At 40.2% G+C, this 27708-nt stretch overlaps 2 protein-coding genes across 2 annotated transcripts in view; both read right to left on the bottom strand.

Moving 5' to 3' along the window:
- LOC122731271 (vomeronasal type-2 receptor 26-like) overlaps positions 1-2474 on the bottom strand; it is a 37831-nt gene extending 35357 nt beyond the window's left edge. Inside the window, exon 1 of the mRNA XM_043971278.1 lies at positions 2233-2474. Within this exon, the coding sequence (XP_043827213.1) occupies positions 2233-2474 (242 nt within the window). The remainder of the gene's footprint in view (positions 1-2232) is intronic.
- A 3111-nt stretch (positions 2475-5585) lies between these two features.
- LOC122731808 (vomeronasal type-2 receptor 26-like) lies at positions 5586-19822 on the bottom strand. The gene is made up of 6 exons (XM_043972080.1): positions 19624-19822; positions 17776-17873; positions 17001-17184; positions 15680-15785; positions 9006-9303; positions 5586-6416 (listed from the first exon to the last, which is right to left on the bottom strand). Exons 1-6 carry the CDS (start codon positions 19820-19822, stop codon positions 5586-5588), a joined length of 1716 nt encoding a protein of 571 aa, XP_043828015.1.
- Between the last annotated feature and the right edge of the window lie 7886 nt (positions 19823-27708).

The following is a 27708-nucleotide window of genomic DNA, read 5'->3' as shown; positions in this document are numbered from 1 at the left end:
CCTATATCTTACAGAAATAGAGACAAAAAGAGACAAAGAGCTATCTACAGAACAAATTTTTTTTTAAATTAGCAAAGGGAAGGTGCTAGAATTAAGAAGGGTATGACAGGGGCAGCTAGGTGGTACAGTGGATAGAGCACTGGCCCTGGATTCAGGAGAACCTGAGTTCAAATCCAGCCTCAGACATTTAACACTTACTAGCTGTGTGACCCTGGGCAAGTCACTTAACCCCAATTGCCCCGCAAAAAAAAAAAAAAAAGAAAAAAAAAGGGTATGACAAGGCATCTTGTAAAAAGTTACATCTGAGTTGGGACTTAAAGAAAGCCAGGATGGTCAATACCTGTCACAAAGGAGAGAAAGCATTCCAGGCATGAGGAAAAGTCAGAGAAAATACCCAGATCCAAGAGATGAAGATTCTTCTCCATGAAACAGCCAGAAGACCGGTGTAATTGTAGCTAAGAATCCATCAAGGTAGAGGAAGTGAGGTGTAAAATAATTGGAAAGAGAGGAGGAGACTAGACCCAAAAGGGCATTGAATGCCAGACAGGGGATATTGTATCTGATCCTGGAAGTAATAGGTAGAGACTGAAGTTTTCTGAGTCTGAGAGACACATTTAGTTAATGTAATCTGAAGAGGATTCAGCAAAAGACAGATAAAGAATAGTAAGAAAACTAGGAGAACTAGGGAAACCTGGTCCTTAAAACCTACATCAAGTAGGAGAAAGTGATCAACAATGTCAACTGAAAGATAAAGTCAAATGAAAATGAGGGAAAGACATTAAATAAATGCTCTAAAAGTCACAGTGTAGTCATCTGAAAGACAGAAACCAGAGTTCCTCATTAGCAGAAAGTAAAATGATGAACACCTGATTTCAACCAGCTTACAGACATTTATAAGGCCCCAAGTAGAATTCAGGCATGGGCAAATCATGGGCATGTAGAGACAAAAGGGAAGTAACCCTTGCCCTCAGACTGGTTACATTCTAGCTTTCAGAGAGATACAGTATGTATACACAGCAGTGCATTAAGGTAGAGGAAAAAAATGACCAAATTCAATTTAGGGAAAGTCACTAGTAGCTCAGGAGGAAGGAGAAGAAAAGGAGTCATGTCAAAGGAGTTGAAACTGAAATCAAAAGGGGAATTCTAAGACATGGAAGTGAGAAGTTATTGAACTCCTGGTAAAAGGGATGGAACAAAAGTATGAATTTGGGAGATGGAGTATGAACATGAATAAAAAAGAATTAAAAAGTGATACATGTGATAATACTTGATGGGGGAGTCATAATTCTACATGCTGGGATCAAAATATAAATATTAATCCTGCATATTTCTAGCTTGTATTTGATTTTTCAGTGGTCTGATATACATGGCATTTGTGGTCACTGGAAACTTTCTATAGTTTGCTCTTATAATGATAGGACTCCAAGATGGAGTCATTGTGACTAAGGTCTCCTAAAGTCCATGAAAGCTTATGAACAAAGACAGACATTTTGTCCTTTTCAATGTTAACTCTCTTGTCAGGTGGATAAGGCTTGAAATTTTCATTGATGAAATTCTGGATTAATAGGAGTATTCTGAATTTGCTCTCTCTTCTTGTGCCATGGATAATGAATGTTAGATCCTTGCACCAGTTTGTGGTATAAAGAAGGAGAAACTCCCCCTACCTAAACCTTATCGAAGCCTAGCATTGATTAGTGACCTTGAGAACTTCTTTGTAACATATGGGTCTGACAAGGAATACTTCCTCCCATGTTTGGCATCAATAACCTGTCTTCAAACAAGCCCATTCTTAGGAAATACAATTTGGCCACCTGCACCCCACCTTGGAGTCTATTTCCTCCCTCACATGTTTCCCTAACCCTTGTACTGGGTGAGAGTCTTGAAGCTGTGTAGATGAATCAATCACTGGTAGAATTGTCATATCCAAAGTCTGTATGATTGGTAGCTATTTACCTGCTTGCTGCACTCCACAAGATCAAAACATTTTATTTTATTAGCTCTCTGAGTACCAGTTTCCTAGAAATTCCAAACCCAGGTCTTTGCTTTAACCAAAACTATGAGGTCAAATAGAACACAACTCTAGCCAGAATGCTAGCCTATCAAAAATATGGATGATTACTTTACTAATCAAAAAAGAAAGAAAGAAAGAAAGAAAGAAAGAAAGAAAGAAAGAAAGAAAGAAAGAAAGAAAGAAAGAAAGAAAGAAAGAAAGAAAGAAAGAAAGAAACTTACTGTGTGCTAGCACCAGGCCATCTAGGAGAAATTTTGAAGAATGTCTTTTCCACAGGAGGCTTATACATCAAAAATAAGGATAAGAATCCCCCTATGACTAAGTCCCCTTCCTTTCTATATGTGGGCCTATAATCTCTTTTTATATGACAAGGACTCTTTACCATCTGGCACTCAGAAACAGAAAACTGGAAAAGTAGAATCACACATAATCGAGAGGAGAGCCCCAGGTGGCTCAAGCCCATGACCAATATCCCAAATCTCTAAAGAGCCAAGGAGTAGGGTAGTGTAAGCTCATTGAAGGTCTTTGTTCATGCATCTATAAACATACTCTCTGTTACTAAAGGTTTCTTCCCTAATAAATGCTCGAGTTTTGAACAGTTCTTCTCACTTGGGAAAGCCCTTTGAGAGACATGAAGCAGGCCTCTGCTTAGAACAAAGGCAAAAGCTAGAGAGATCAGGGGCTATTTATGGGACATATTTGCCTCCTGGATATTATTCTCCTTGTTCCCTGTGGATGGATAAGGAAAGTTGGTCCATCCTCAGGTCTCTTGGGTGCAAGTCAAACAAATATGTTGACTAGAGTTTGAAATTAAGGGGCTCTAGGGAACATCCTGCCCAGCTACTCTGCACCTGCATCTTCCATCTTGATGTAAAAACTCAAGTGAAAAAGTAAGGTTGGGAATCTCCTTCCCTGCTTGCAGTACCTGGAGGCTTCACAGCTTTTATGAATTCTGAGATGTCAACAAGACCCTCTGATCCCTCTCAAATTAGGGTTTAGACCTTCCAGAGGACAACTTCCATCCTCCCAAGGCAAATCTCTGCAATGCCCCAAATGACCAGATGTTGCATCAGTGAGAGGCCAGTGTGACAGGAGAAGGGCAGAAAATGTGAAGCCCAGTGATGAGAGATAGGCCCACAAGTTTCCACACTGAGAAGAATTTTACATTTTTCAACCTTGGCAACATTAACCACAGTGTTCTGCCCATTGGAAGTATACATTCAACCATTGTTGAAGAAATAAATAACAATAATAAAAACAGAATTCTCCATAAAGTTTAGGTTGATAAGTCATATTCTTCCAAAATCTACCTGTTACTTCACCAGGGGATACCATGGGCTGAGTAAGGCAATCCTCTTAGAGACAATTAAGAAGGACTATAAAAGATGGAAGTGCATCTCACCACAACTGTGCTACTTGAATTGGAGTCTACTCAAACCCTTCATTCTCATCCCCAGTAGGCCAACATCAATGTTAAATAATTTATCTGCAATAAACATTTGCCAAGTCCTGATACTGGGCCAAGCATTATATTGTCATAAAAAACAAGGCTCACCACATCTCAGTAAGTCGATGGTCTCCTCACTGCAGGTTTTCCCTATATTATGATCACAACTTAGATAAATCTGTCTATCTTGGGGCACTCTTCTATGGCCTCCCATCAATTTTGCACTGCTAGACCACCCTTTCTCCTGAAGCTTGTCCCTAATTTCCCCCAAAATGACAGGATTGCCAATGGAGCACACTAGTACTTCATCAGTTATCATTCCTCTTACCAATGTGATCCAGCCCCCTTGCATTTCACCAATGCTTGGGTTTATTGTTTGGTTTGGTTTGGTTTGGTGGGGCAAGGAGGGTTAAGTGACTTGCCAGGGGTCACACAGCTAGTAAGTGTCAAGTGTCTGAGACCAGATTTGAACTCAGGTCTTCCTGAATCCAGGCCAGTGCCTTATCCACTGTACCACCCTTTACCAATGTATTTGATGAGTAGATTACCTTTTCACTGGTTTTCCTCTATTATAAAATATTCCCATCTAGTAACACCTATTAAAATAAGGTTTTTTTTTAAAAATCATTTTACCTTTTTCATCAAGGAAATGGATTTTTACCTTGTAATATTAGAACAACCCAATGTTGTGACCCTGCCTGAATTAATTGGTTAGCACCAATTTCATTCCTAAACACAGATTAGCTACCAAGAAGTTAGAACACAGCATACTACTACTGTATAGACAGTGCCTAGCAAAGTCTTGGCACATAAAAATGATTAACAGATGGAACACTCTATTCATTGATCCAATTCCTGGTCCTTGAGCTACATGAATCCCTGCCCTGGTTTGAGTATCTTCTACCAATCCATTTATTGAGTTCATTTTGCTGAGATATTGGTCACAGGATTCTCATTCACATCTAAACCAAACAACTCCTAATCTACTGTTTTATTTTTTCTATTCTCTTGCAAAACTCATTCTCAGTGCAAGATAAAATGAAGAAATAATAACTGAAAAGGCATCTTTCTATTGTCAAGTATCATTTTTCTTTCCACCCAGAGCTCTCATCATCTGTTCTTCAATCACTGTCTTTTTTTTTTAATCTAAAATCTGCAAAAAGTAAAAAAAAACAACCTTTTTCTATTAACCTCATTTCCTCAGCAGAGTCAGATTATTCTGATCTTTTGTTCTCTTAACACTATCCTTAGTGGATTATTTCATGTTCTGTCTGGGCATCTGTTATATGCCTATTCTTCTTTCTCCTGTACATATAATGTATACATCTGAGTTGATGTTTGAGTTTTTTGGTGTCTCATCAATGGCCTGTACAAGCAAGTCCTCTTTTTCTTCCTCATTTATATCATTTCTTTTTTTGACTACTGGATTACTTTCTTAGAACTTGCTATCTATCCTGCGATGACTGATCCCAGAAAATTTCAGAAAATAGACATTTTTTTCATTGAGATGTTAGAAATATGCTTTCTCCAAATCAAGACTGTTGATCATTCCATACCCAGATGTCTTCTCTCATATAATAAACTTTACTAGGCTATGATCACTCCATATGTTCCCATGTTCCTAACATTTCTACCACAGGAATCCGTTCCTCTAAGCACTAAGAATCATAACTAGCATGCAATTTCCAATGATGGGTTCCTCTCCATTTTAAAAGATGAATACATCATTGAAACACATGTACCCATGTGCAAATATCAACTGTCCTGATAAAATCTATCAATTAGAAATCTCACAAAACACCTGGGCATTTGCAATACCATGACCTAGGTCACTGTAAAGGCCCTAAAGTGGAACAGACTTGAACTCTCCTCTCACATAGTTTCATTCTCAGAGAGATGTGCATAAGAACACCAACAATTTCACCAAGATTGCTAGATGAGAACAGAAATAAATGGTCTCATTTAAGGTAATTTCATTGTTTTTATCCAGCATTCGATGTTATCTCAATTTTTTTTAAAAAACAGGAAAAAATATTATGGAATGAGAGGTAGTACTGAAGTTTCAGATCATTTCTGCATCATCTATGCAACAGATAACTATCAATTGAAAGTTGTGACTGCCCTGTCCTAAGCACAAGAGTTGAAGAGAAATGTTACCTTCCAAGAAAGATCTGCGGTTGGTACATGTTCTGGTGTCTCTTTTGCCTCAGTCTGGAGCATTTGATGGAGAGCATGGGCAACTATATATACTGCACTGTACACATTAAAACTCAGTTCCATCATGATCATGTCAAAATTTATGGTTTCAAAATCACTCAAGGAAATATCTTCTGGACATGAAAAATATTTCATTTCCACATGACTTTTTTCTAAAAATCTGCAATTTAAGAGTAACTCCCAGAAAGACTTTAGGAAAATGTCCTCACGGTTCATACTGGGATTTAGCCTTTTTACAAAATCTGTGAAACCAGGAATCTCCATCTTGGAATGAGAAAATATCATGGTACCATGAAAAGGGCTATACAATGTGTAACTAGAATCTATAGAAAAATCCCAAGAAGAGGTGGTGACCAACATCTTCCCATATAGTACATAATTAAGCAATATTGTAGAAAGTTCATGAAGGGAGTCTGTATCTCCATAGATAAAAATCACCTTTGATGATGATCTCATGATTCTATAAATGAGTTTAATTTCTTCATGAGTTATTTGGTAAAGATATGCAGGAATTGTTTCCTTAAAAGCCACACATATACCATTCTTGACCATCTCCTCATTCAGATCACTGAAGAAAATTTCCCCTCTTTTGTTATCTGAAATCATCAGTCCCACCCAAGTCCAGCCATAATGTAGCAGCAATTGGATGAATGCAAGGTGAAGAGTGGATTCCCTTCTGCCCATCTGATAGACATATGGATACTGGACCTTATCAGTCAGGAGAAGATCAAAGGGCCATAGCTGATCTAAAAGGAAATAAAGAAGACTAGAATGGTGACTTAAGTACCTTCAGACTAGGAATTTCTTCTCCTTTACATTTGTATCTAAAACAACTGTCTGAATAAATGCTTATTGATTTAATTGATACATCATGACTACAATTGATTTTATAGAAGGTAAATTTTGTAGGTGGGTTGCAAGGTTTAGGTTACAAAATTACACTACTATGGAAGATAACATTTTAAAGGAAATTCTGAAGCTCTACCTGACCAAGAATCCTTTCTCCAATGCCTCCTTCAAGTAATTACTAAGTCTCTGCCTGAAATTTCCCACTGAGAAAAACCTCAATTGCCTCCAAAAGGGCCATTCCTCTTTTAGACAACTCCACCAATTAGAACCTTTTTTTCTCAACTTTGCAACTAAATCAGAATCTTTGGAACATTGAATCTTTGCTCCTATTTCTTCCATATTGATTCAAGTCAAAGAGTCTTAGTGTCTCCTGCATGAATCTATTAGTTAAATATTTGGGCATAGTCACAGGTCCTCTCAAACTCATCTCACCTCTTTTTCAATTTCAAATATCAACAATAGCATGCATTTCACTCCTCTCATGATTCCAGGCTACATCCCTGATACCAAGGATTGTGCCCCAGAGTTTGTTCTATGTGGAAAAGTTCCCTAGCCAAAAACCTATCAGGAATGGGAGATAAATACCTCCTCATACTGAAATCTACTACCAATGTAGCATTTACACATTACCCTTCCCCTATTGGTAAGAACCATGGCAGCAGCTAGGTGGTGCAGTGGATAAAACACTGGCCCTGGATTCAGGAGGACCTGAGTTGAAATCCAGCCTCACACACTTGACACTTACTAACTCTGTGACCCTGGGCAAGTCACTTAACCCTCATTGTCCGCCCCCCCCCCAAAGCATCCTATGAAATAAGCCATGATTCACTCCTCTGAATCCATTGAGCACCCAAATGCCTGATCTCTAACCAAAAACCATCCACCTGTATCAGACCTTCAGTCATATTTTTCCTAGAAGCAAGAGAAAGTTACATGATGTTTGTGCATCCTTTACCCCAAGTGTTCTAAGAATTATATAAAGGAACTAGTGCAGAACACTGATTTCTGTTTTGGGGGCTGTTTGTTCATTTGTTTGTTTGGGGTTTTTTTAAGCAGGGCAATGAGGGTTAAGTGACTTGCCCAGGGTCACACGGCTAGTATGTGCCAAGTGTCTGGGGTCAGACTTGAACTCAGGTCCTCCTGAATCCAGGTCTTGTGCTTTATCCACTGTGGCACCTGGCTGCCCCCTAAATGTAGTTTTCATTGAATTGAACTAGATCACATCTGGATAATTACTAAGAAATTTCACTGATCCCAGAAGCTGCCTGAAATAAAATCCCATTTTTATTTTTTAATTTATATTTGTAGGATTCTGCTAAAAAAATGATCATGGATCACCGTGATCTTTGAAAAATCAAAATTGTGAGAAACCCAAAGATGACATAGAAAAACATAGAGGACATAAATAAGCTGTGTCATAGAAGCTTCAATCAAGTTACTGTCAGAAATTTCATGAAATCCATGATTTCTCTTTCTCTGATGCAAGTCTTCATCTTCTATGCTCATGGAAGGATTAGTTGATGCATAACAAGAAATTGACATTTCGATTTTGCATTTTACCCCTTCTTATTCTGCTTACATTCTCCTGGGCTCTCCCCAATTGGATCACATAGAGGCTGTCTCTTGTTCTTCATAGTATTCTGTAAATAGACAGTTAGAAAACTCACATGGGGGGGGGGAGCTAGGTGGTACAGTGGGTAAAGCAACAGCTCTGGATTCAGGAAGACCTGTGTTCAATCTGGCCAAGACACTTGATATTTACTAGCTGGGTGACCCTGGGCAAGTCACTTAACCCTCATTGCCCCACAAAAACAAACAAACAAAAATAACCTCACATCAGGCACTTGATAAAAAACTTATTTCTTTGAAATAACTTGAATTAAATATAAACCATTTCAGTTCTGAAAAGATACATCACATATTTGGCAAATCAAGCACAGATTAGGGAGGGAGGCCAATCTCAGAGAAAATTGGAAGATCACTCTAAACACAGAATTGGATGGTGCTTGTTAGCACAGATTGCTGAAGGCAAGTACTAGAAGTCATCCATTTAGGGATTGCAAAATGAAAGAGAGGGACAGAGACACAGAGAGACAGAGACAGACAGAGACAGAGAGAAAGGGAACTTTCTGAGGTGAGGAAAAAAGAAATCTTGTTTTCTATCTTGTCTTCAGAGTTTTATGCAAATATTAAAAAATGAAATAGGAGTATAGTGACCATTTGTTAAGCCCATTTTGACTTGGTTCAAAGCTATGTGAGTTAAACCAGTATAGCACAACCTCATCTAGAGGACAGAGTGAGTTCCTTGAAGAAAGAGACTGTTTCCCCCTTTTTTGCATCTCCTGTTTTCAGAACAGTGCCTAGAACTTCTTGTTTATTGACTCACTGATACTCACAGAACAGATTATAAAGGATTTGCTGGTTTAAGTAGAAATGACAAATTGGATGAAAATGAGTGTCAATATTATATTATATAAGTGCCCTTACCTGTGGGACTTTATACAGCTTTAGAATGGAGGCCATGGACATGGACAGTGAAGGTGACATCCCTCCAATGACAGCCACTGAATTGAACTGTCTGTCACAGCTATAGTTAGGGATCACAGGGCTCTTCCCTGACAGCCATATCAAGGAGCTCTCCACAGCTAGTTTGTTGTTATGGAAGTTATTGAGGAGCTGATACCCCAAGGTTATGTTGGGCAGCAAATGCGGATTCTTGTTGATCTCATCCACAGCAAATTGGAAAGCAAGAAAATGTTGGTAATCTTTGATCATCAACCTAAAGTGAGAGGAAAAATATAAAGAACCAGCTGAAACTATGTGCACAGAAACAGCAAGGTGTCATAGTGGGAAGAGTACTGGATCTGGAGCCAGAACTCCTATATTAAATCTTGCCACTAACATTTACTCACAGTGTGGCCCTGAGCAAATCATTTTATCTCTGTGAGTGCCAATGTTCATATCTGTAAAATGAGAGCTTTGGACTAAGATCTTTTAAAGAAAAGAACAGAGAGAGAGAGAGAGAGAGAGAGAGAGAGAGAGAGAGAGAGAGAGAGAGAGAGAGAGAGAGATGTCTGGTCTTGAAATGGAACTGAACAAACCAAGAAGTCTGATTTTCTGTCTTATGCAAACATAGAAAGGGGAACTTCTAATTGGGAACTGGCAATTTGGACCATGCAAAATATATCAGTTGTGATAGACAAATATATTAAGAACAGGACTTCTAGATGTATTGTGATGATATTTTAAATTATGTTTAGGGATAAAAACGGAATACATGTGTTTCAAAAGTAGGATTTTCATGACCATGTAATAGGTAACATTGAAGGATTCATGGTGAAGTACTCATCTCACTCTTGCTGAAATAACTACCCGAGCTAAACCAGGAAGATTCTCAAAATTTAGAATTTGGGAGCACCTGTAGTCAATCCTAATGTCTTTATTCAGATAAGGAACCATTGCTCCTCTCTCAGAAGTAAGTTAATATTGAGAACCAGAGCATGAATCAATCAATACTTCCTAAGCACCTACTATGTGCCAGATACTATGCTAAGCAATGAAGAGGCAAAAAGCAGCCAAAAAAAAAATCCCTGCCCTCAAGCAGATTACACGTTAAAGGGAAAGACAACAGACAGACAGACAGAAAGAGATAGAGAAACAGGGAAAGACAGAGACAGAGAGAGCTATATACAAAATAAATAAGAAATAACAAACAGGGATAGAGAAGGTTGTGTAAAAAGTATGACCATAGTTCAGACTTGAAGCAATGGGTGGCCAATAGCTATCACAGAAAAAATGAAAGTATTACAGGAATGAGGAAAATTCAGAGAAAATACCCACATTCTAGAGATGGAGGTTCTTCTTTCATTGTGAAACAGCCATAGGTTCAGTGGCACCATATTGAAGAATGTGTGGTAATGGAGGAAGTTAGTTTTTCGAAGACTAGAAAAGTAGATGGGGGGTTAAAAGGGAAGTACTTTTAAGGGGAAACAGAGGACTTATGTGTGATCCTGGAAGCAATAGAAAGCCACTAGAGTTTATTGAATAGGGAGGTGGCATGATCCAATATGTATTTTAGGAAAATCATGATAGTGACTTCATGAAGGATGGTTTGGAGTGGGAAGAGATTGAAGGCAGGCAGACCCACCAAAAGTCTATTTCAGAATAAAGTTATGAGGTGATGAAGGCCTTCACCAAAATGGTGACAGTGTCAGAGGAAAGAAGGGAGTAGTATATTGAAGGACTTAAAGGTGAAATTGGCTGGTCTTAGCAACAGCTTGGATATGTGGGGTGAGAGATAGAAAAGAATTTAGGATCACTCCAATGCTCAGAGCCAGAGGATGATGTCACAGGGAGGGGAGAGTTCAGGGGCAAAAGATAAAGACTTCCATATTGTCTATACTGAATGTGAGATGTCCTCTGGACAATTAGTTCAATATATCTGAAAGGCAGTTGGTGATAGGAGATTTGAAATCAGCAGAGAGTTTGCACCAGGATAGGTAAATCTGCAAATCATGAGCATAAAGATGTTCTGTAAATAATGGGAGCTGATAAGATAACCAAGTGAAGTGGTATGGTGACTTAGAGACAGAAGAACCCTGAGGAGCACCTACTGTTAGACAGCCTGATCAGCAGGATCTGAAGAGGATCCAGTAAAGAAGATAGAGAAGGAACTGGACGAAAAATAGGAGAACTGAGGAAACCTCGACCCTAAAACATAAAAAAGAGGGTGCCAAGGGAGAGAGTGATCGACAGTATCAAAGGCTGCAGGGAGGACAAAGCAAATGAGGAAGATAGGTTAAATAAGTGTTCTCCAGCTCAGAGTGCAGCAAACTGAAAAACTGGAAGTTCTCCTGTCATCAGAGACTGAAATGGTTAACAAGTGATTTCAATCAGCTTATTAGCATGTATGGGGCCCCTACTAGAGTTCAGGCACTGCAAGTCACAGGGATGGATAGATGAAAGTGTGTGTGGGGGGGGGAACACCTCCTGTCAAAGAGGTTACATTCTAGTCAGCCAAGAAAACACACCCATATAGAATAGAACTATATTTAATTAGAGACAAAAATGGCACAAAGTGGTTTGGAGGAAGTCACCAGCAGCTCAGGAAGAGAACAAAAAGATTTGTTTCAAATAATTTGAAATTTAAATGAAAACAGGAATTGTGGGACATGGAAGTGAGGAGAAATTGCATTCCTAGAATTCACAAAAGTAGGAATGGAGAGTGGAACATGAAGAATGGTGTGGTCACTTTGGCTGTAACAAAAAAGTCATGAAAGATGGTGAAGATAATATATGTAAGTATTTAGGTAGGGACTAAGGTACAACAAGGAGCTTAAATGCTTGTGATTTTACATTTGACCAGAGAGATACCAGAGTAATTCAAATTTAGTAAATGGGGAAGTGTTAAACCAGGTGTTATGCTTTATGAAAATTCCTTCAGCATTCGTGGTGAGATTAGCAAAAGTCTGAAGAGATGTGTGGCAGGAGAGCCATCTTAATCCTCCACAAAAGACATGACCAATTCTCAGTAAGTCACTGAGTGAGAGGAAATGGGGACAAGAGTAAAAGAGTGTAGGTGGGAAGAAATTTTGAGTGCACAAGTGATTGGCTACGTATCTTCATCAGTCACTAGATTAAATGAAGAGAGAATATGTGAATAGGACATTGGATATAAAGAAAAGGGAAGGAGCAGATCAAACTAATGCCTTCCATTTTGTCAGTATATTTTAAGGCAATATCCTCAGCTGAGAACGTGGAGAATGAGGGAATCTTGGAAGTTTGGAAATGCAAGTGAAGATTTTTGAATAGCTGCTGTGGAAAGAAGAATATGGAGTTGAGGCTTTACAAGGCACAAATAGAAATCATTGGTAATGTTTGGGCAGTCACAGAATCACAGAATTTCCATAATGGAAAAGACAAGGTATTGCCCATTCTTCTGGGGTTTTTTCATCCACTTCATACATACATATATAGAGAGAGATATTTCATATATATATATATATATATATATTTATCATATATATATTATATATATGATAAATATATATATGATCATATATATATTTCATATATATGTGTATATATATTGTAACGATTGGAATAACGCCACCTGCTGGATACTTACTGTAGAAGAGTTCTGCCCATGAAGGGAAGGTCTTTGAGGGCAAGACCAGGAGTCAGGAAGTGACGCGGACTAGTGGGAGGAGGAAGGAAGAGACGGGCGCTGACTCTGGGGCTCTTTTCCTCTGGACTCTGGTGGAGAAGGGAGCTAGAAATGTGCTCTCCCTTTAATAGATAGGAATCTAGGCCTTTCTCTCTCTCTTTACCAAATTCTTATTCTCCTTAATAAATGCTTAAAAGTCTAACTCTTGCTAAAGCTTGTAATTGATTGGCGACCACTCATTAGATATTTTAGACAGTTTAGCTAGAATTTTAACCCTTAACAATATATATATAATTATATATACATACATCCTTTTACATACCAATCACTTCTTAGGGCTGGGCATTAAAATATGAAAATTTTAAAATCCTTTGTATTTCTAGCTTATGTTTGATGGAAGGGAAACCACCAATAGACTTATGGAAAAAAATTAAAATATGAAGTATGTACACAAAAACAGATTGAAATTTCTGGTATTTGATTACAGTAACAGGATAAACTTCCTGTAGGAATTGCTTTCAAGAACAACTTTGAAAGAAGCAAAGGATTTCAAATGTCCAAGTATATATCAGATCATCTTCCAGACATGGGTAGTTGCCTGTACAAAAATATTACAAAAGGAGGTATGGGGGCAGCTAGGTGGCACAGGGGATAGAGCACCGGCCCTGGATTTAGGAGGACCTGAGTTCAAATCTGGCCTCAGACACTTAACAATTACTAGCTGTGTGACCCTAGGCAAGTCACTCAACCCCAATTGCCCTGCCCAAGAAAAAAAAGGAGGTATGATTTCAAATATGAAGTGTAACAAGTAAATCAGGTTACAGTCAGTGTAGTTTACTTGAAGGGGAGTGTGGTGCAAGAAATCTACAAAGGAAGATGAGGCTTGGGTCAGGGACTGAAAGACTAAAATAATGACTGAAAGACTCCACAGATGAGCTCTCATTTACTCTTACAAACAATGAGTACCCAATGATGTACTTTGGACCTAGAGCAGAGGAGTGATGTGGACACACACAAGAGGGTTTTCAAATATTGTTCTGGCATTTCTGTGAAGACTCAAACCATACTGCCCTCCCCCCAAAGGTTAATCCCAGTGAAATATAGGATATGGGGTGTTCTGCTCTTTCATTTTAAATCTCCATTGGGGAGAACCTCACAATCTCCAAAGAGAACCCATAAGGTTATTCATTAGGAGGTGTTTCCTTCCATAAACCCTAAATTTGCCTATCTCTCTTAGTTATCACCTTGAGATCTAAGCAAAAATAAAATGAGTCTTCCAAATCAATAGGCATTGGCCTGTGATAGCAGTTACGAAGTTCCCCTTGGCTTTTTTAAATCTCTCTGATTCATTCAAACTGATTGGCAGGTGACACTGACTTAAGGCCTTTTGCCATACTCCTTGCCCTTTTCTACTTCCTCTCCAACTTTTTGCAGTATTTTCTACAATGTTCTTCCCAGAAAGTAACATAATAACCCAAATCTGGTCTGACTAGAAGCTTATACTTAGGGATCATCGCATCCCTAAGTATAAATTCCTCTCTTTGAATTAAATAGAATTAAATAAATACATAAATTGGAAATTGAATAAAATTAGAAATAAATGAAATTAAGTTCATTAAGATTAATTAATTTAATTAAGAGTTCATTACAACCCTCAAATAACTTTTCTGATAGTAACCACACCTCAATCCAGGTATTCCTATGTTATTGATTTGGAAGGCAGAATTAAGGCTGCATTTATCACAATTAAATTTCTCCTTACTTGATTCAGTGCCATCCTTGAGTTTTCCAAGTGTATCCATTCTCCTGAGTTTCTCATGCTGTGGTTTATCAAACCCTTCTATCTCTATGTCATCTGCAAATTTGATAAACTGCTCTCTTGTCCTTCATCAGGTTCTTGGAAGAAAGAGTCCCTTCATTGGAAGGGACTGGGGTAAAAGGACCCACATGTACAAAAATATTTATAGCTGCTCTTTTTGTGATGGCAAGGAATGGGAAATTGAGGGGTTGCCCATCCATTGGGGAATGGCTGAACAAGTTGTGGTATATGAATGTAATGGAATTCTATTGTGCTGTAAGAAACGATGAGCAGGAGGAGCTCAGAGAAACCTGGAAGGACTTGCATGAACTGATGATGAGTGAGATGAACAGAACCAGAAGAACATTGTACACAGTATCATCAACATTGTGAGTAGATCTACTGTGATGGACTAGATTCTTCTCACCAATGCAATGGTACAGAAGAGTTCCAGGGGACCCATGATGGAAGGGGATCTCCAAATCCAGAGAAAAAAAAAGAACTGTGGAGTAGAGATGCTGATTGAACCACACTATTTCTTTTGCTTTTGGTGCTGTTGTTTTTCTATTTTGAGGTTTTTCCTCTTTGCTCTGATTCCTCTCTTCTAACATGACTAATGCAGAAATAGGATTAATGTTATTATATATATATATATATATATATATGTATATATAACTTATACCTATATCAGATAACCTGCTGTCTAGGGGTGGGGGGAGGGAGGAGAGGGAGGAAGAAAAAATTTGAAATTGGAAAGCTTGTATAAACCAATGTTGAGAACTATTTTTACATGTACCTGGAAAAAAATAAAATATTCTATCAGTAAAAAAATGTGACTGGGGTTCATCCCAGTGCATACCGAAAAGTGATCCCTAACAAACTTTTTTGGCTCTTAAGTAAGGAAAGCCCCCATCTTTAATACTTTTAAGATATGCTTTCTTCATGGGATTATAGCAGTACCTTCATCTTCCCCAAAGTAGAAATATGATCAGAATAAAAACAAGATGAAGAAATTCAGGCAGAAAAGAAGAAAATGAGCAGGGGCATTTAATTAGAAGAACTGAGAAAGAAAATGTTGAGGAAGGAATGTGAGAAGCTGAAATATCCTGCCAGGCCAAATGGAGAAGAATTAAAAGAGAGTAAGGGAAATACTTGCCAGAGACTTCCCATGCCCAGCCCTTACTACTTCACCTGCTGAGTACATAAGACTCACAGAAGGAATGAGAAATTTGGTGCATTTCCCACACCTCAGTTTGGAGCCCAACATCATTATCTCTGTTGACATTGTGATGACCTCCTAAGAACAATTCCATAACCAAGACTAATCACTATGTCTCCTCCTAAAATTTCAAACCCATGAGTGGGTTGAGAAATAGTAGGAAAGAAAAGGAGGAAGCAGAGTAAACCAATTGTGGATAAAAATAAGGATTGAAAGGATTGTATTTAATCCCAGTGTCTAAACTTTCAAAAGGAGCAGTCTCATTATTCAGAAGAGGAATTGTTTGCATAAATGATCATCTCAAATATAAGGCAACATTGTGGTGATAGTAAATAAAAGTATTCTTGATGCCAGGGTCATTTTTGATTTGTTAATCTCTAAATGATGGCTTCTATATGATGTTCTGATTGTTCATTTGAGTGGAATTCCCCTCTAGCTTATATTACCTAGATATAAAAGGATTGAAAACTCAATACAATCAATGAGCCTTGCCAGTGACCTGATACACATGGCCCCTGTAGTCATTGTAAACTTTCTATGTTTGGTGTTTTAGATATATTTCAATGGTAGACTCATAATGATAGAACTCCAATATGGAGTCATTTAGACTAAGTGCTCCTAAAGCCCATCAAAATTTAGAGCCAAACACAGACATTTTGTCTTTTTCCACTGGTAATTCTCTATCAGGCAGATGAGGCTTAAAGCCTCTGGATGCCACTCTGCAGTGACTGGAGTATTCTGAATTTTTCCTCTTTCTGGAGCCTAAGATACTTAACATTAGATCCTTCTCCAAGTTTGTGCAGAAACTCCCCTCCCCCCAAACTCACTCAAGCCTAGCATTCATAAGTAGCCTAAATAAATTCTTCATCACATGTGGCTCTGAAAAGGAATATGTCCTCCCATATTTGGCACCAATAACTGGCTCTCGACCCAGACCCTTCTTAGGGGATATAGTTTTGCCAGTTGCACCCCAGCTTGGACTTTATTTCCTGCCTGATTGTGTCTCCCTCATCCTTGTACTGGGTGAGGTTTTTCATCAGTTGGCATGAATCTCTGACGGTTTAACATGCCATACAATGTGCATATGTATAGTCTCTGCTTGCTGCACTGCATATTAATAAAAACCTTTCATTGATCAGCTTCCTGAGTACCAGTCTTCTAGAAATTTTCAAACCCAGGTCTTTGCTTCAACCAAAGCTGCAAAGCTAAATTAAACACAACATTACCAACAAATCAATCAGTCAGAAATACGAGTGACTATTTCATCAATCAGAAAAACATACAGCCACTTACCGTTCTTCCACACCACTCCACTCAGGGGAACTTGTGAAGCGTCTTTTGACATTTTTTTCTCTTTCTTCAGAAACAAGGAGAAAAAGCCCCCTAGGATTAGGTCCCCTTCTTTTCTATATGTGGGACTGTAAGCTCGTTCTGTAAAGCAAGGACTCTTCACCATCTGGCACTCAGCAACAGAGAACTGCAAAAACAGGTTCAGAAAGAACTGAAAGGAAGAGAGTCCCAGTTTCCCCAAGCTCATGGCCAATATTCCAAATCTCTAAAGAGCCAAGGAGTAGGGCAGCAGAAGGTGATCAATGAGAGTTTTTCATGGATCTGTAGGCACATTCTCTGTTGCTAAAGATTTTTTTGTTCATAAATGCTCCAGCTTTGAACAGTCCTTCTCACTTGAGAAAGCAGTATGAGAGACATGAAGCAGGCCTCTGCTTAAAACAGAGGTGAAACGGGAAAGAACAGGGAGTATTTATGGGGTAGTTTTGCCTCCTGGCTATTATTCTCCTTGTTCTCTGTGGATGGATAAGGAGAGCTGGTCCATCTTCGTGTCTCTTGGGTGCAAGTCAAACAAATATGTTGACCAGAATCTGAGAGTGAGGGTCTTGGGGGCCCCTCCTGCATAACAACTCTGCACCTGCCTCCTTCATCTTGAAACAACTTGAGTAAAAAATATGTTTGGGAATCTCCTTTCCTGCCTTCAGTCCCAGGAGCCTTCACAGCTTCCCTGGGTTGTGAGATGTCCACAAGTCCCTCTAATCCCCCCAAGCTAGCTTCTCACCAAGCTCAATCTCTGCAGTGGCTCAACATGACCAGATGTGGCATCAGAGGACAATGTGACATGACAAGGACAGAAGATATCAGTGATGGTGACAATGCCTAAGCCCACAAGTTCCCAGACTGAGATGAATTTTACATTTTTCTAGTCTGAATAACTTTAACTCCATTGGAAGTCCAAACTAAGCCACTGATGAGTTAATGAATAGAAATAATCAAAATAGAACTCTCAAATGTTTTTAGGTTGGTAAATCACATTTATTAAAGTATATTAGGGGTTGGTAAAGAGAACACCTGGAGTTCAGAAAGTTTAAGAAAAAGCCTATCTCCCCTGGCCTGCTTCTTCTGCTACCACAAGCTTGTCCCAGCAACCAAAAAGACTTTCCCAGTTCATTTGAGTGGGAGCTCCCTGCAGGACCAGAAGAGGGGCAGTCCCCACACACAGCTCCAAACTAATTGGCTGGTCCATTGATTGACATGACTTAACGGGCAGTCTCTGAATTGAGGTAACTTCCTTGATGCCAGGCAGCTTCTGATGTTAGTCACTTGCTTTCTTTTCAGGAGGGCATCGCCCTGGTTCTCACAATGTCTTTCTCAGCAGGGAGTGGCACCCTGATTCTCACATCCCTCTTACTCACTAATTTAAACCATGGGTGCAATAGGATAATCCTCTAACTGGCAATTGAGAAGGATTGTAGAAGGTGAAAGTATGCCATGCCCGAGATGAAAGAAAAGCTGGAGAGAATGAGTTTCTGAGTAATTAATAATCAATTTACTAAAGGAAAAACCATGGAGACTACTGAATGTTTAAATACCTTTGGAAGAGGGGGGTGCCCCTGACAGGTGAAAAAAAAATAAACCCTTGCTTAACAATTGATTAGCAGTATGGGGCAGCTACCTGGCACAGTCGATAAAGCACCAGCCCTGGAATCAGAAGGACCTGAGTTCAAATCCAGACTCAAACACTTAACACTTACTAGCTGTGTGGCCCTGGACAAGTCACTTAACCTTCATTGTCCCACAAAAACAAACAAACAAATGATGAGAAGATAGACTTTTTCAAATGAGATGGTAGGCTAAATGCCTTTAGCCCCTCCTGATAAGAATGTGGTTGGGTCAGGAGACCCAACCACCTCCAGCAATCCAACAAAGGAATCCATCTCTACCCAGACCATTCTAACTGGTTTTCTCCTTCATAAACTGAATTGCCCTAAAATCCAATGTGGGGATTCCAAGGGCATAAACTTGGTTTTTCAGAGCTGAAATTCTCCTGGATTAGATTCTGTTTACACACTAAACAGAAATGAGGTCTTCCTAATGCAGAAATAAGTTTAATGTGATTGCACATATATAACCTATATCAGATTGCTTGTTGTCTGGGGGAGCGGGGAGGGAAGGGAGGGAGGGAGAAAAATTTGGAATTAGAAATCTTATAAAAACAAATGTTGAAAATGATCTCTTTGTGTAACTGGAAAATAATAAAATACTTCTGTGATTAAAAAAAGAAATGAGGTCTTCTACATAGGTGGGGAGGATTTGGGGTGATCTTATCTATAAAGAGAGCGTGACTTATGGGGGCTGGGTCATGAATAAAGACAAGAAAAAGGAAAAAAGCTAGATCCCAAATTAATAATAGATTATTAATATAATAGAAAAATAACCACTTTTCTAATACTACAACTGCCATGCTTGAATTGAGGTTCACTCAGACTCTTCACTCTCATCTTCACCAAGCCAGCATCAAGGTTAAATAACTTATCTGCAATAAACATTTATTTTCTGATACTGTGCCAAGCATTATGCTGGCCCTAAAGACAAGACCAACACACCAATAAAGCAATGGTTTCCTCACCGTAGGGTTGCCCTTCCAACCCAGATATGCCTATGTATCCTGAGCGAATCTTGTCTCTGTCTTCCCATCCATTTCCCACTGGGGACCACCCCTTATCCTTGAGCTTTTCCCTGATTTCTCTGAACATCACAAAAGTACTAATGGAGCACACTAGCACTTCATCAGTTATCACTACTCTTACCACTGATTCAGTGGTCATATTTTACCAATGCTTTTAATGAATGATAACTTTTTCCCACTAATTTTCTTTATAAAGTGTTTATTATAACATACTCACATCTGGAAACACCTATTTTATATGTGTGTGTGTGTATGTGTGTGTATGTATGTATGTATGTATGTATGTGTGTTGGGTTAATCATTTCACCCTTTTCATCTAGGAGTGAGAGTTTACCTTGTAATGTTATGTCAGTCCAATGTTGTGAACCTGCCTTAATTAACTAGTTAGCACCAATTTCATTCCAAGCCTAAGATTAGCTTCAGACAAATTGGGACATGGAATATCATTGTATCCACAGTGCTTTACACAAAATATATATATGATTAATAAATACTGGTTGAGGGGCAGCTAGGTGGCACAGCGGATAGAGCACTGGCCCTGGAGTCAGGAGGACTTGAGTTCAAATCCAGCCTCAGACAGTTAACACTTACTACGTATATGACTCTAGGTAAGTCACTTAACTCCAATTGCCTCACCAATAAATAAATAAATAAACAAAGGAATGAATGGATGGATGAATGAATAAATAAGCAAATAAACAAACAAACAAATAAATACTGGTTGACTTATTGCTCTCAAAACTAAGGTTGAGAGAGGATAAAATGACTTGACCCCAGTCTAAAATAGAGGGTAGAAAACTATAAACACATGTGTCCAAATATGAACCTATGGACAAAATCTGATCCTTCATCCTATTTTTTTATTGCATTTGAGCTAATGATTTAAAAAAAATTTAATGAAATAAAATATTATTTGTTTAGAGGGAGATACTGGGAGAGCTTGACTGTGGTGCTCTTTGTTTTCTGCCATTTTGGCTAGATTCTGACACCTTGAAATAAGTCTAGGCTCCTTTGTAGTCACAGCTTTCAGGAGTCTAACGAAGCTTAAGTCTTCTCTCATCAATGTCTTACAGGTTAGTTTTTTTGAAATATATTTTTTCTAATTTTTGGGTTTTGGGTTTTGTGTGTGTGTGTGAGTCAATTGGGGTTAAGTGACTTGCCCAGGGTCATACAGCTAGTAAGTGTCAAGTGTCTGAGGCTGGATTTGAACTCGTCCTCCTGAATCCAGGGCCAGTGCTCTATTCACTGTGCCACTTAGCTGCCCCTATTTTTTCTAATTTTATTTGTATTGATTTTATTTTTGTATACCTTCATGTCTCATGGAGTCATTAATTTTCTGTTTTTGTTGCATTCTAATTTTCAAAGAATTTTTTTTTTACTGAGTAAAGTTTTGTACTTCTTGTTCTAACCTGGAAATTCTCTTTTCAGTACTTTTTTCGATAGTTCACATTTATTTCTGCATTTTCCCCACTATCACTCTCATTCAACTTTTTTTTTTTTTTTTAGTGAGGCAATTGGGGTTAAGTGACTTGCCCAGGGTCACACAGCTAGTAAGTGTTAAGTGCCTGAGGCCAGATTTGAACTGAGGAACTCCTGACTTCAGGGCCAGTGCTCTATCCACTGCGCCACCTAGCTTCCCCTAATGTACTCATCTTTTGTTAGTCATTACCTTCAGTTCCTCTCTTGATGTTCCGAATTCAACAGCATCCAGATTATAAGAGAAACTGCTTTCCTGACGACATCTGATATAATGGTTTATCAAATTTCACAATACGAGAAAATAGGGAAACATAACAATACCATCAACAACATCATGTGTTTGGAACTTGAAATAAAATCCATTACCAATGAAATGGCCTCAGTTCAGGTGAGTACATTTCCAAATGACCTTACACAGAAAATCATTCATCTCATCACCATTGGCATTGTATACTGATCACATCTAAAAACCCATATAAAGTTACTAAGTATGAAGTAATCATTTGTAATCAAAGTAATAATGACAGTTAACAGTGGTGTAGTGTTTGCCCTTTGCCAAGGACTGTGTCTTAATGCACTTTACAATCCTCACAATGACTCTGGGTGCTATTATTATTCCTTTATAGAATTGTAAACTGAGGTAAACAGACTTAAGGTAACTGAATCATTGCGGGGTGGGGGGGATAGTTGCTCTGTGCTTTCCAAAATCTTCCTCATTCCTCCATGAAACCTTCTGCTAAACTTCCTTTATCACTGGCATTTAATATTTACAATAAAAATAGAGAGAGAAAGCCCAAAGTGGAGGTTTGCTGGGCTCTTTCACAACCATTTATATCTTGAAGAATATTTCTCACTTCGTGTTGAAATGCAAGAAACCTGAGGAAATATCCAATCAGTTTGTGTTCCTCATAGCATCTTATGGTCAAACGCAGAGAATGAGGAAAAGAAAAGAGCAGGAAATGATATTTCACAAACTGACCCCTGAGTTAACCTGTCTCAGACACTTACTAACCTCTTAGCATCCTTGTCATCTGTGGTTCAGTTTTCTCCTCTCTAACATGATAGGATCGGATGGGATGACTTCCGTGGAATGTGTGTCTCTCTAACTATCTGCCCCTCCCCACCCCCCCCCCCACCCCCCCCCCCCCGCGATTGAGATAAGAAAAGATGCAGGAAACATGAGAAGGAAAGAAATCCCAGTCTCTATGAGATGTGATAGAACGCTGAACTGAAGGACTTTGGCCTGAAAGGCAGCAAGGCTGGAATGGAAGTGGGAGCCAGAAAAGGAAGGGAGACTGGCCAGGGGAGGTGAAAAGTAGCCAGGCTACCCCTTGGGCCATCAGCCCAACTGGAAGAAAGGCTGAGCCATGTAGAACTCTCCACCCTTCAAGTTTCCAAAGTCCAGCACCTGGAGAGAACCTTCTCCCTCTCTTTCCTCCCTCCATCCATATAGACAACAATGAAAGAACCCTAAAGTGTCCTTTTCCTATCTCTACAACCAATGGTATTTTAGAAGCCGGATTCACTTTTGATAAAAGGGCTTGTTCCCCTTGTCTACTGGTACATTGCTACCTATATCAGAGAGTGCATGGGAGGCCCCTCAGTGGTTTTGTATTTCACACACTATCTCTACCAGGACACTGCAGATCTGGCCCTGGGCAGTTAAAAGAACTCCCAGAGGAGGGGGGCAGGAAGCTAGGAGGACCTGAGTTCAAATCAGCCCTTAGACATTCACTAGCTGTGTGACCCTAGGTAAATCACTTAACCTCATTGCCTCTTTTTCTTTTTTCTTTTTTTTTTTGCAAGGCAATGAGGGTTAAGTGACTTGCCCAGGGTCACACAGCTAGTGTCAAGTGTCTGAGGCTGGATTTGAACTCAGATCCTCCTGAATCCAGGGCTGGTGCTTTATCCACTGCGCCACCTAGCTGCTCCAACCCCGTTGCCTCTTAAAAATAGAACAAAAACCTCTCTGGGTGCTATCAAGTCCAAGGTTATTTTGTAGGATATTTTCTAAGTCTCCCATGTAGAACCCTAGCACTTGAACAATGAGCCTATTGCTGTCCCCGGTGTTGCTGGGAACTGGGATGTGCTTGTCCCAGAGGCTAAACTCCACCCTTCTACCTGAAGGGATGGAGAAGTTAGGAGAAACTAGAAGAGAAAGTCCTGTTCCAAACTGTGTCCTCTCTCCCCCATAGAATCAGGGACCAGTGGGCTCCATCCCTTTCTCCTTAGAGCTAAAAGAAAGGAAGGCACAGATGCCCTTGTGCTCTAGAGCTCTCCCCTGGTGTTATGTTAGAAAAGGGTGAAGTGTAAGAACCCAGGGGATCTGAGACTGGAGCAGTTTAATGCATTAAGCAATCAATCAACAAACATTTATTAAGCACCTATCATGTGCCAGACACTGTGTATGACAGCTGTGAAAAGAGCTGAGGGCATCATGAAAAACAGTGGGGTTCAGAAAAGGACAAAAGAGTTTCAAAAGCGAGTCAAGCTCAGGGAATCTGAGCAGGAAGACATTTGCTTAGGACACAGGAGAATTGAGTTCAGGAAATTCTCTGAGACAAGGGATCTGGCTGAGCTGGGCAACAGGTGTCTGGAATGTCAGTAGATTCAGCACTGGACTAAAGGAAGGACCTGGGGCCAGGTCCCACTGGCTTCTGATTTCCCTGAGGAAATGGGAAATAGGCATAATTGCTTTGGTCTTGACCTGAGGGTTGATGGTAGGAAAAGTGAACTAGACAATGATTAGCCTGCTCGATGATGTGAGTCTGGGTGGATTTAAATCTAAAAGGAGGCTAAGCAGACTTTCTGAGTATCTCCCAGGGTCCCCAGAGAAGAAAGTCCAACACTTTGTATCTTGACAGATCTTCCTGCCTGGGGTCAGCCCTGGAGAGGGATGGGGTAGACCAGATACAAGAGGCTAGAATGTGGAGCCCAGAGTTTTGGTGGAGAAATCACTGGTGATAATGGTAGCATGAAGTTCCCAAGGCTGAAGAACTTTCCTTGTGGCCCCCCCCCGCTTTCTCCCCATCATCTTCATGGAACGGACAAAGCCATAGAGGAAGGAATACTTCCTTGGAATCAAAGATTCAATCCCAACTGTGCCATGGTTAGGTGACCTCCAGCTTTTCCTCTCTGGAGGGTCAGTTTCCTTATGGGCAAAAGAAGGGGGAGCAGACCAGATACAATCTAATGGTGCCTTTCTGTTCTAAATCCATGCAACTTCCTCCCTCCCTCTGCAATTCTGTGACCCTGACCTTCAGCCTCCCACCCCAATGTAGGATGCTTAGGGCGAAGCTGAGGAGAAGGGTGAGCCATGGAAGGTTCTGCTGATTCTGTCCAGGGCAAGCCCTGAAGGAATTAATGGACTTCTCTCGTGCCATGAAAGGGAAGTAAGACTGAGGTTGCTGTTTTACCAGAGACTTTCAAGAAAATTTAATCATTTTCTTGCCTTTAGTTGAGAAATATCCATTCTAAGAAAGTCCCAACCACAGCTATGGGGAAGCTCATTGTCCAAATGCCACCATCAGGGCTGCTTCCGGGGAACTTGTCTCCATCAGCATCTGAGCCCTTTGTGTTTCAGCACTTGAGACTTCTTGTTCCCAGGAAGGAACAAAGTCAACAGAAACCAGCCATAAATCCCTGGCTGGAAGGCTTGGGAGGCTGGCACTGGAAAGAAAGCGCAGGCGATGCCGCCCCCAGCCCCAGCTTCTCAACACAAACCCTTTCATCCTGTTGGCCCCTCTTCCCAAATCCTCCCTGGCCCATCTCCTGCTCCTTCCCTTTGGCACAAATAGAAGGCTCTTCCTCTCCTTCCCTTCTCCTCCACAGGGATGTTGCCCCTGCTTCATTGAAGAAAAAATGGTGGTTTATGGTGATAGGAAAGCATCAGTACAGTTAGCAGACGCAAGCTGCTTAGCTCAGGCCTGCCAATTAGCCTCTCAATCTGGACAACAGGCTATGATGCCCAGGGTGTAGGAGGTAGAGACATCAGTAACCCAGGAGGGGCTCTATCTGAAAAGTTGTGTCTTTCTTAGATGCTTACACAGCTTCCTTAATGTCCAGTCCAGGCTCTCTGCCTTCATCTCACAGGTAAAGACCCATGGGACTGTGGGTACCATGTGGCATCAGGTACTTACCCCACTCTGGTCACAACAGGTCATATGACACCCATATCCTGAAAGGGTATAATGATGATAATGATAAAGATGATAGTGGTGACTTCTAGCAGGAGCCCATTGATACCTTGGAAAGAGAACAGGGTATGTGATTGGGTGAAAAATAAAATATTACATTTTTAAAGAGATAGAACCTGAAAGAGTGAGGGGTGAGGAAATTTAGTGAGAAGGAAGGAAAGTTACCAAAGGTTAGCTAAGGCCGAGGATAGAATAAGGAAGCCAGGCTTCTAGTCCCAGTTTTAGCCTTGCCTAACTCTATGACCTAGAGTAAGATCCTGGACCTCTATCTTTCCTTTCTTATTTTTAAATCTATAAATCATTTTAATTGTGGTAATCATGATATAGAGGATAGAGAATGAGCTTTGGAACCAGGAAAATCTGGGTTCAAATCCATCCTCAGACACAGAATAGCCAATCACCTAACTCTCAGTGCTCCCAGGTAACTCTCTAAGAACAGACAGAGCCATTGCCAACTTGCATGGGTATGGGGAGCTTCCTCAGTAATAGGTCCCTTGACTCATGTCTTTGCACTTCCCAAACAAAAGCAGTCATGCCTTCTCTACCCTGTGTCCCAGGGGACTCTCCTGATGATACCATAGAAAGCCACCAAATAGAGAGTAAAACACTCTATACAGGGGACATGAGTAGAACAGACAAAATTCTCAGGTTTCCACATTGGATGATGGTATCCGAGAAAAAACAAGCTCAAGTCACAGGTATACTTACACACACACACACACACACACACACACACACACACACACACACACACACACACACACACCACCACCACCACCACCACCACCACCACTGATGTGGGATGGAATTTGGGGTCAAATTGCTCATGAGTGGTCCCAAAAGAATTACAAGACTCAGTGACTCAGTTTCCCGAGTTTTATTGCAATACTGTGAGTGACCATAGGGAGAGAACCAGAATAATGGAAAGGTATCTCTCGAATAGTGAAAGGAAAGACAGTTATATTTATAGTATGGATAAATTGATTATCAGTCTCATTATAATAATCTCCACCTTGGGGAGGTACAGGGGAGGGCCTGTCCTACTCATTATAATATTCTCCACCTTGGGGTGTTACAAGGGAGGGCTTATCCTAATTTGGAGTTCCTGGGGTCCTAAACCAACCCCCAAGGTGGGTACCTTTTTCAGTGAAGGTGTGTTTTGGGGTTTACAGGTCATAAGGTGAACCTGGAGACAAATTTGACCTTTTCTACACACGTCTCTTTCTGATTCCCATGGCTATTTTCAAAACACCTTAGTTTTTCATTAGAATTTCTATAGGCTGTCATTTAGTCTAAGGTCATCATGGCCTCTCTCTCTCTGTTCCCGTTATGGGCACTGATTTCTGTGGGTAAGAGAATCTAGCATACGTTATCCATTAACTGGGATCTAACTCCCTTTTGGAGCTAATATTTGAATTAAAGCTGGGGTCTTAGGTTTTTCTATTAACCCCTTTTTGCCTCCTTACATCACCACCACCAGTAGCAAGCCCCAAACTCCTGCTCACCAGGAAGGAATTCCCTGGACATGGTGAGATCCAAGGGGCCAAGAATGCCTCTCTTCTTCAGTGAAGCATGAAATGACCTTAGAACCAACAGCCTGCTACAGTAGAAATAATGTCAAATCTTGAGCCAGAAGATCTAAAATCAAATCCAGGCTGTGCCCATTATTATATTGCCTGTGAGATCCTTGGGCAAGTCATTTTCCCAAGGCATACTCTGAGCTTCAGGCTCCTGTCTTGTAAAGTGAAAGGGTGAGATAATAAGGTCTGACTTAGAGCTGGGTCATTTCCTTAAGTTGAGCAGCTTGGTGAGTGTCAGGATGGCCAAGTTGTGCAGTGAAAGGTACCCTACTATTTGGAACCATGAGACTCGCCATCAAAACCAAGCAAGCCCACGGTGCGCTTTTGCTAGTTTTGGGGTACAAACCAAGCTCTGTTCTCTGGGGCCCCTCTGGGGCCTGGCTTTCCTCCTAATCTCTAAAATGAGAGGGTCCAACTGGAAAACTGAGGGCCCTTCCATCTCTGGGGCTCAGGTAACCCATCCATGGGTGAGACCACAGAGGCTAAACCTAGAGTCCATGAGCTTATTTTTTAAAAAACTATATTAGTCATTATTCATAGTTAAGGGGTTTCTTTTTTTGTCTTTTGTACTTAATTTTATGAATTAAAAAGTATGGACACCCCCTCCAAGAAGGGGGGTGCTAAAAGGTTCCAGAACACACACACACACACGCGCGCGCACACACACACACACAAAGTTAAGGACCACTGGCCTGGATGATTTCAAGCCCCCTTTTTAGCTTCAAATCTTTGATCCTCCCTGAGTGGTGCAGTGGATAGAGCTTCAAGAC

Source organism: Dromiciops gliroides, chromosome 6, assembly GCF_019393635.1.
Source record: "Dromiciops gliroides isolate mDroGli1 chromosome 6, mDroGli1.pri, whole genome shotgun sequence".
NCBI classification, from domain to species: domain Eukaryota; kingdom Metazoa; phylum Chordata; class Mammalia; order Microbiotheria; family Microbiotheriidae; genus Dromiciops; species Dromiciops gliroides.
The sequence above is the reverse complement of the archived record's forward strand: the minus strand, read 5'-3'. Positions and strand labels throughout refer to the sequence as shown.

Bases quoted from the DNA above. Each gene is read 5' to 3' on its own strand.
- LOC122731808 (XM_043972080.1), bottom strand. From the start codon at position 19,822: ATGACCACTGAATCAGTGGTAAGAGTAGTGATAACTGATGAAGTGCTA. The intron at 17,185-17,775 runs GTGAGAAGCTAG...CTGTTTTTGCAG, and splicing joins CACTGCAGAGATTGAGCTTG to TTCTCTGTTGCTGAGTGCCA. The intron at 9,304-15,679 runs GTGAAGTAGTAA...CTCTCACTTTAG, and splicing joins GAGTCTTATGTACTCAGCAG to GTTGATGATCAAAGATTACC.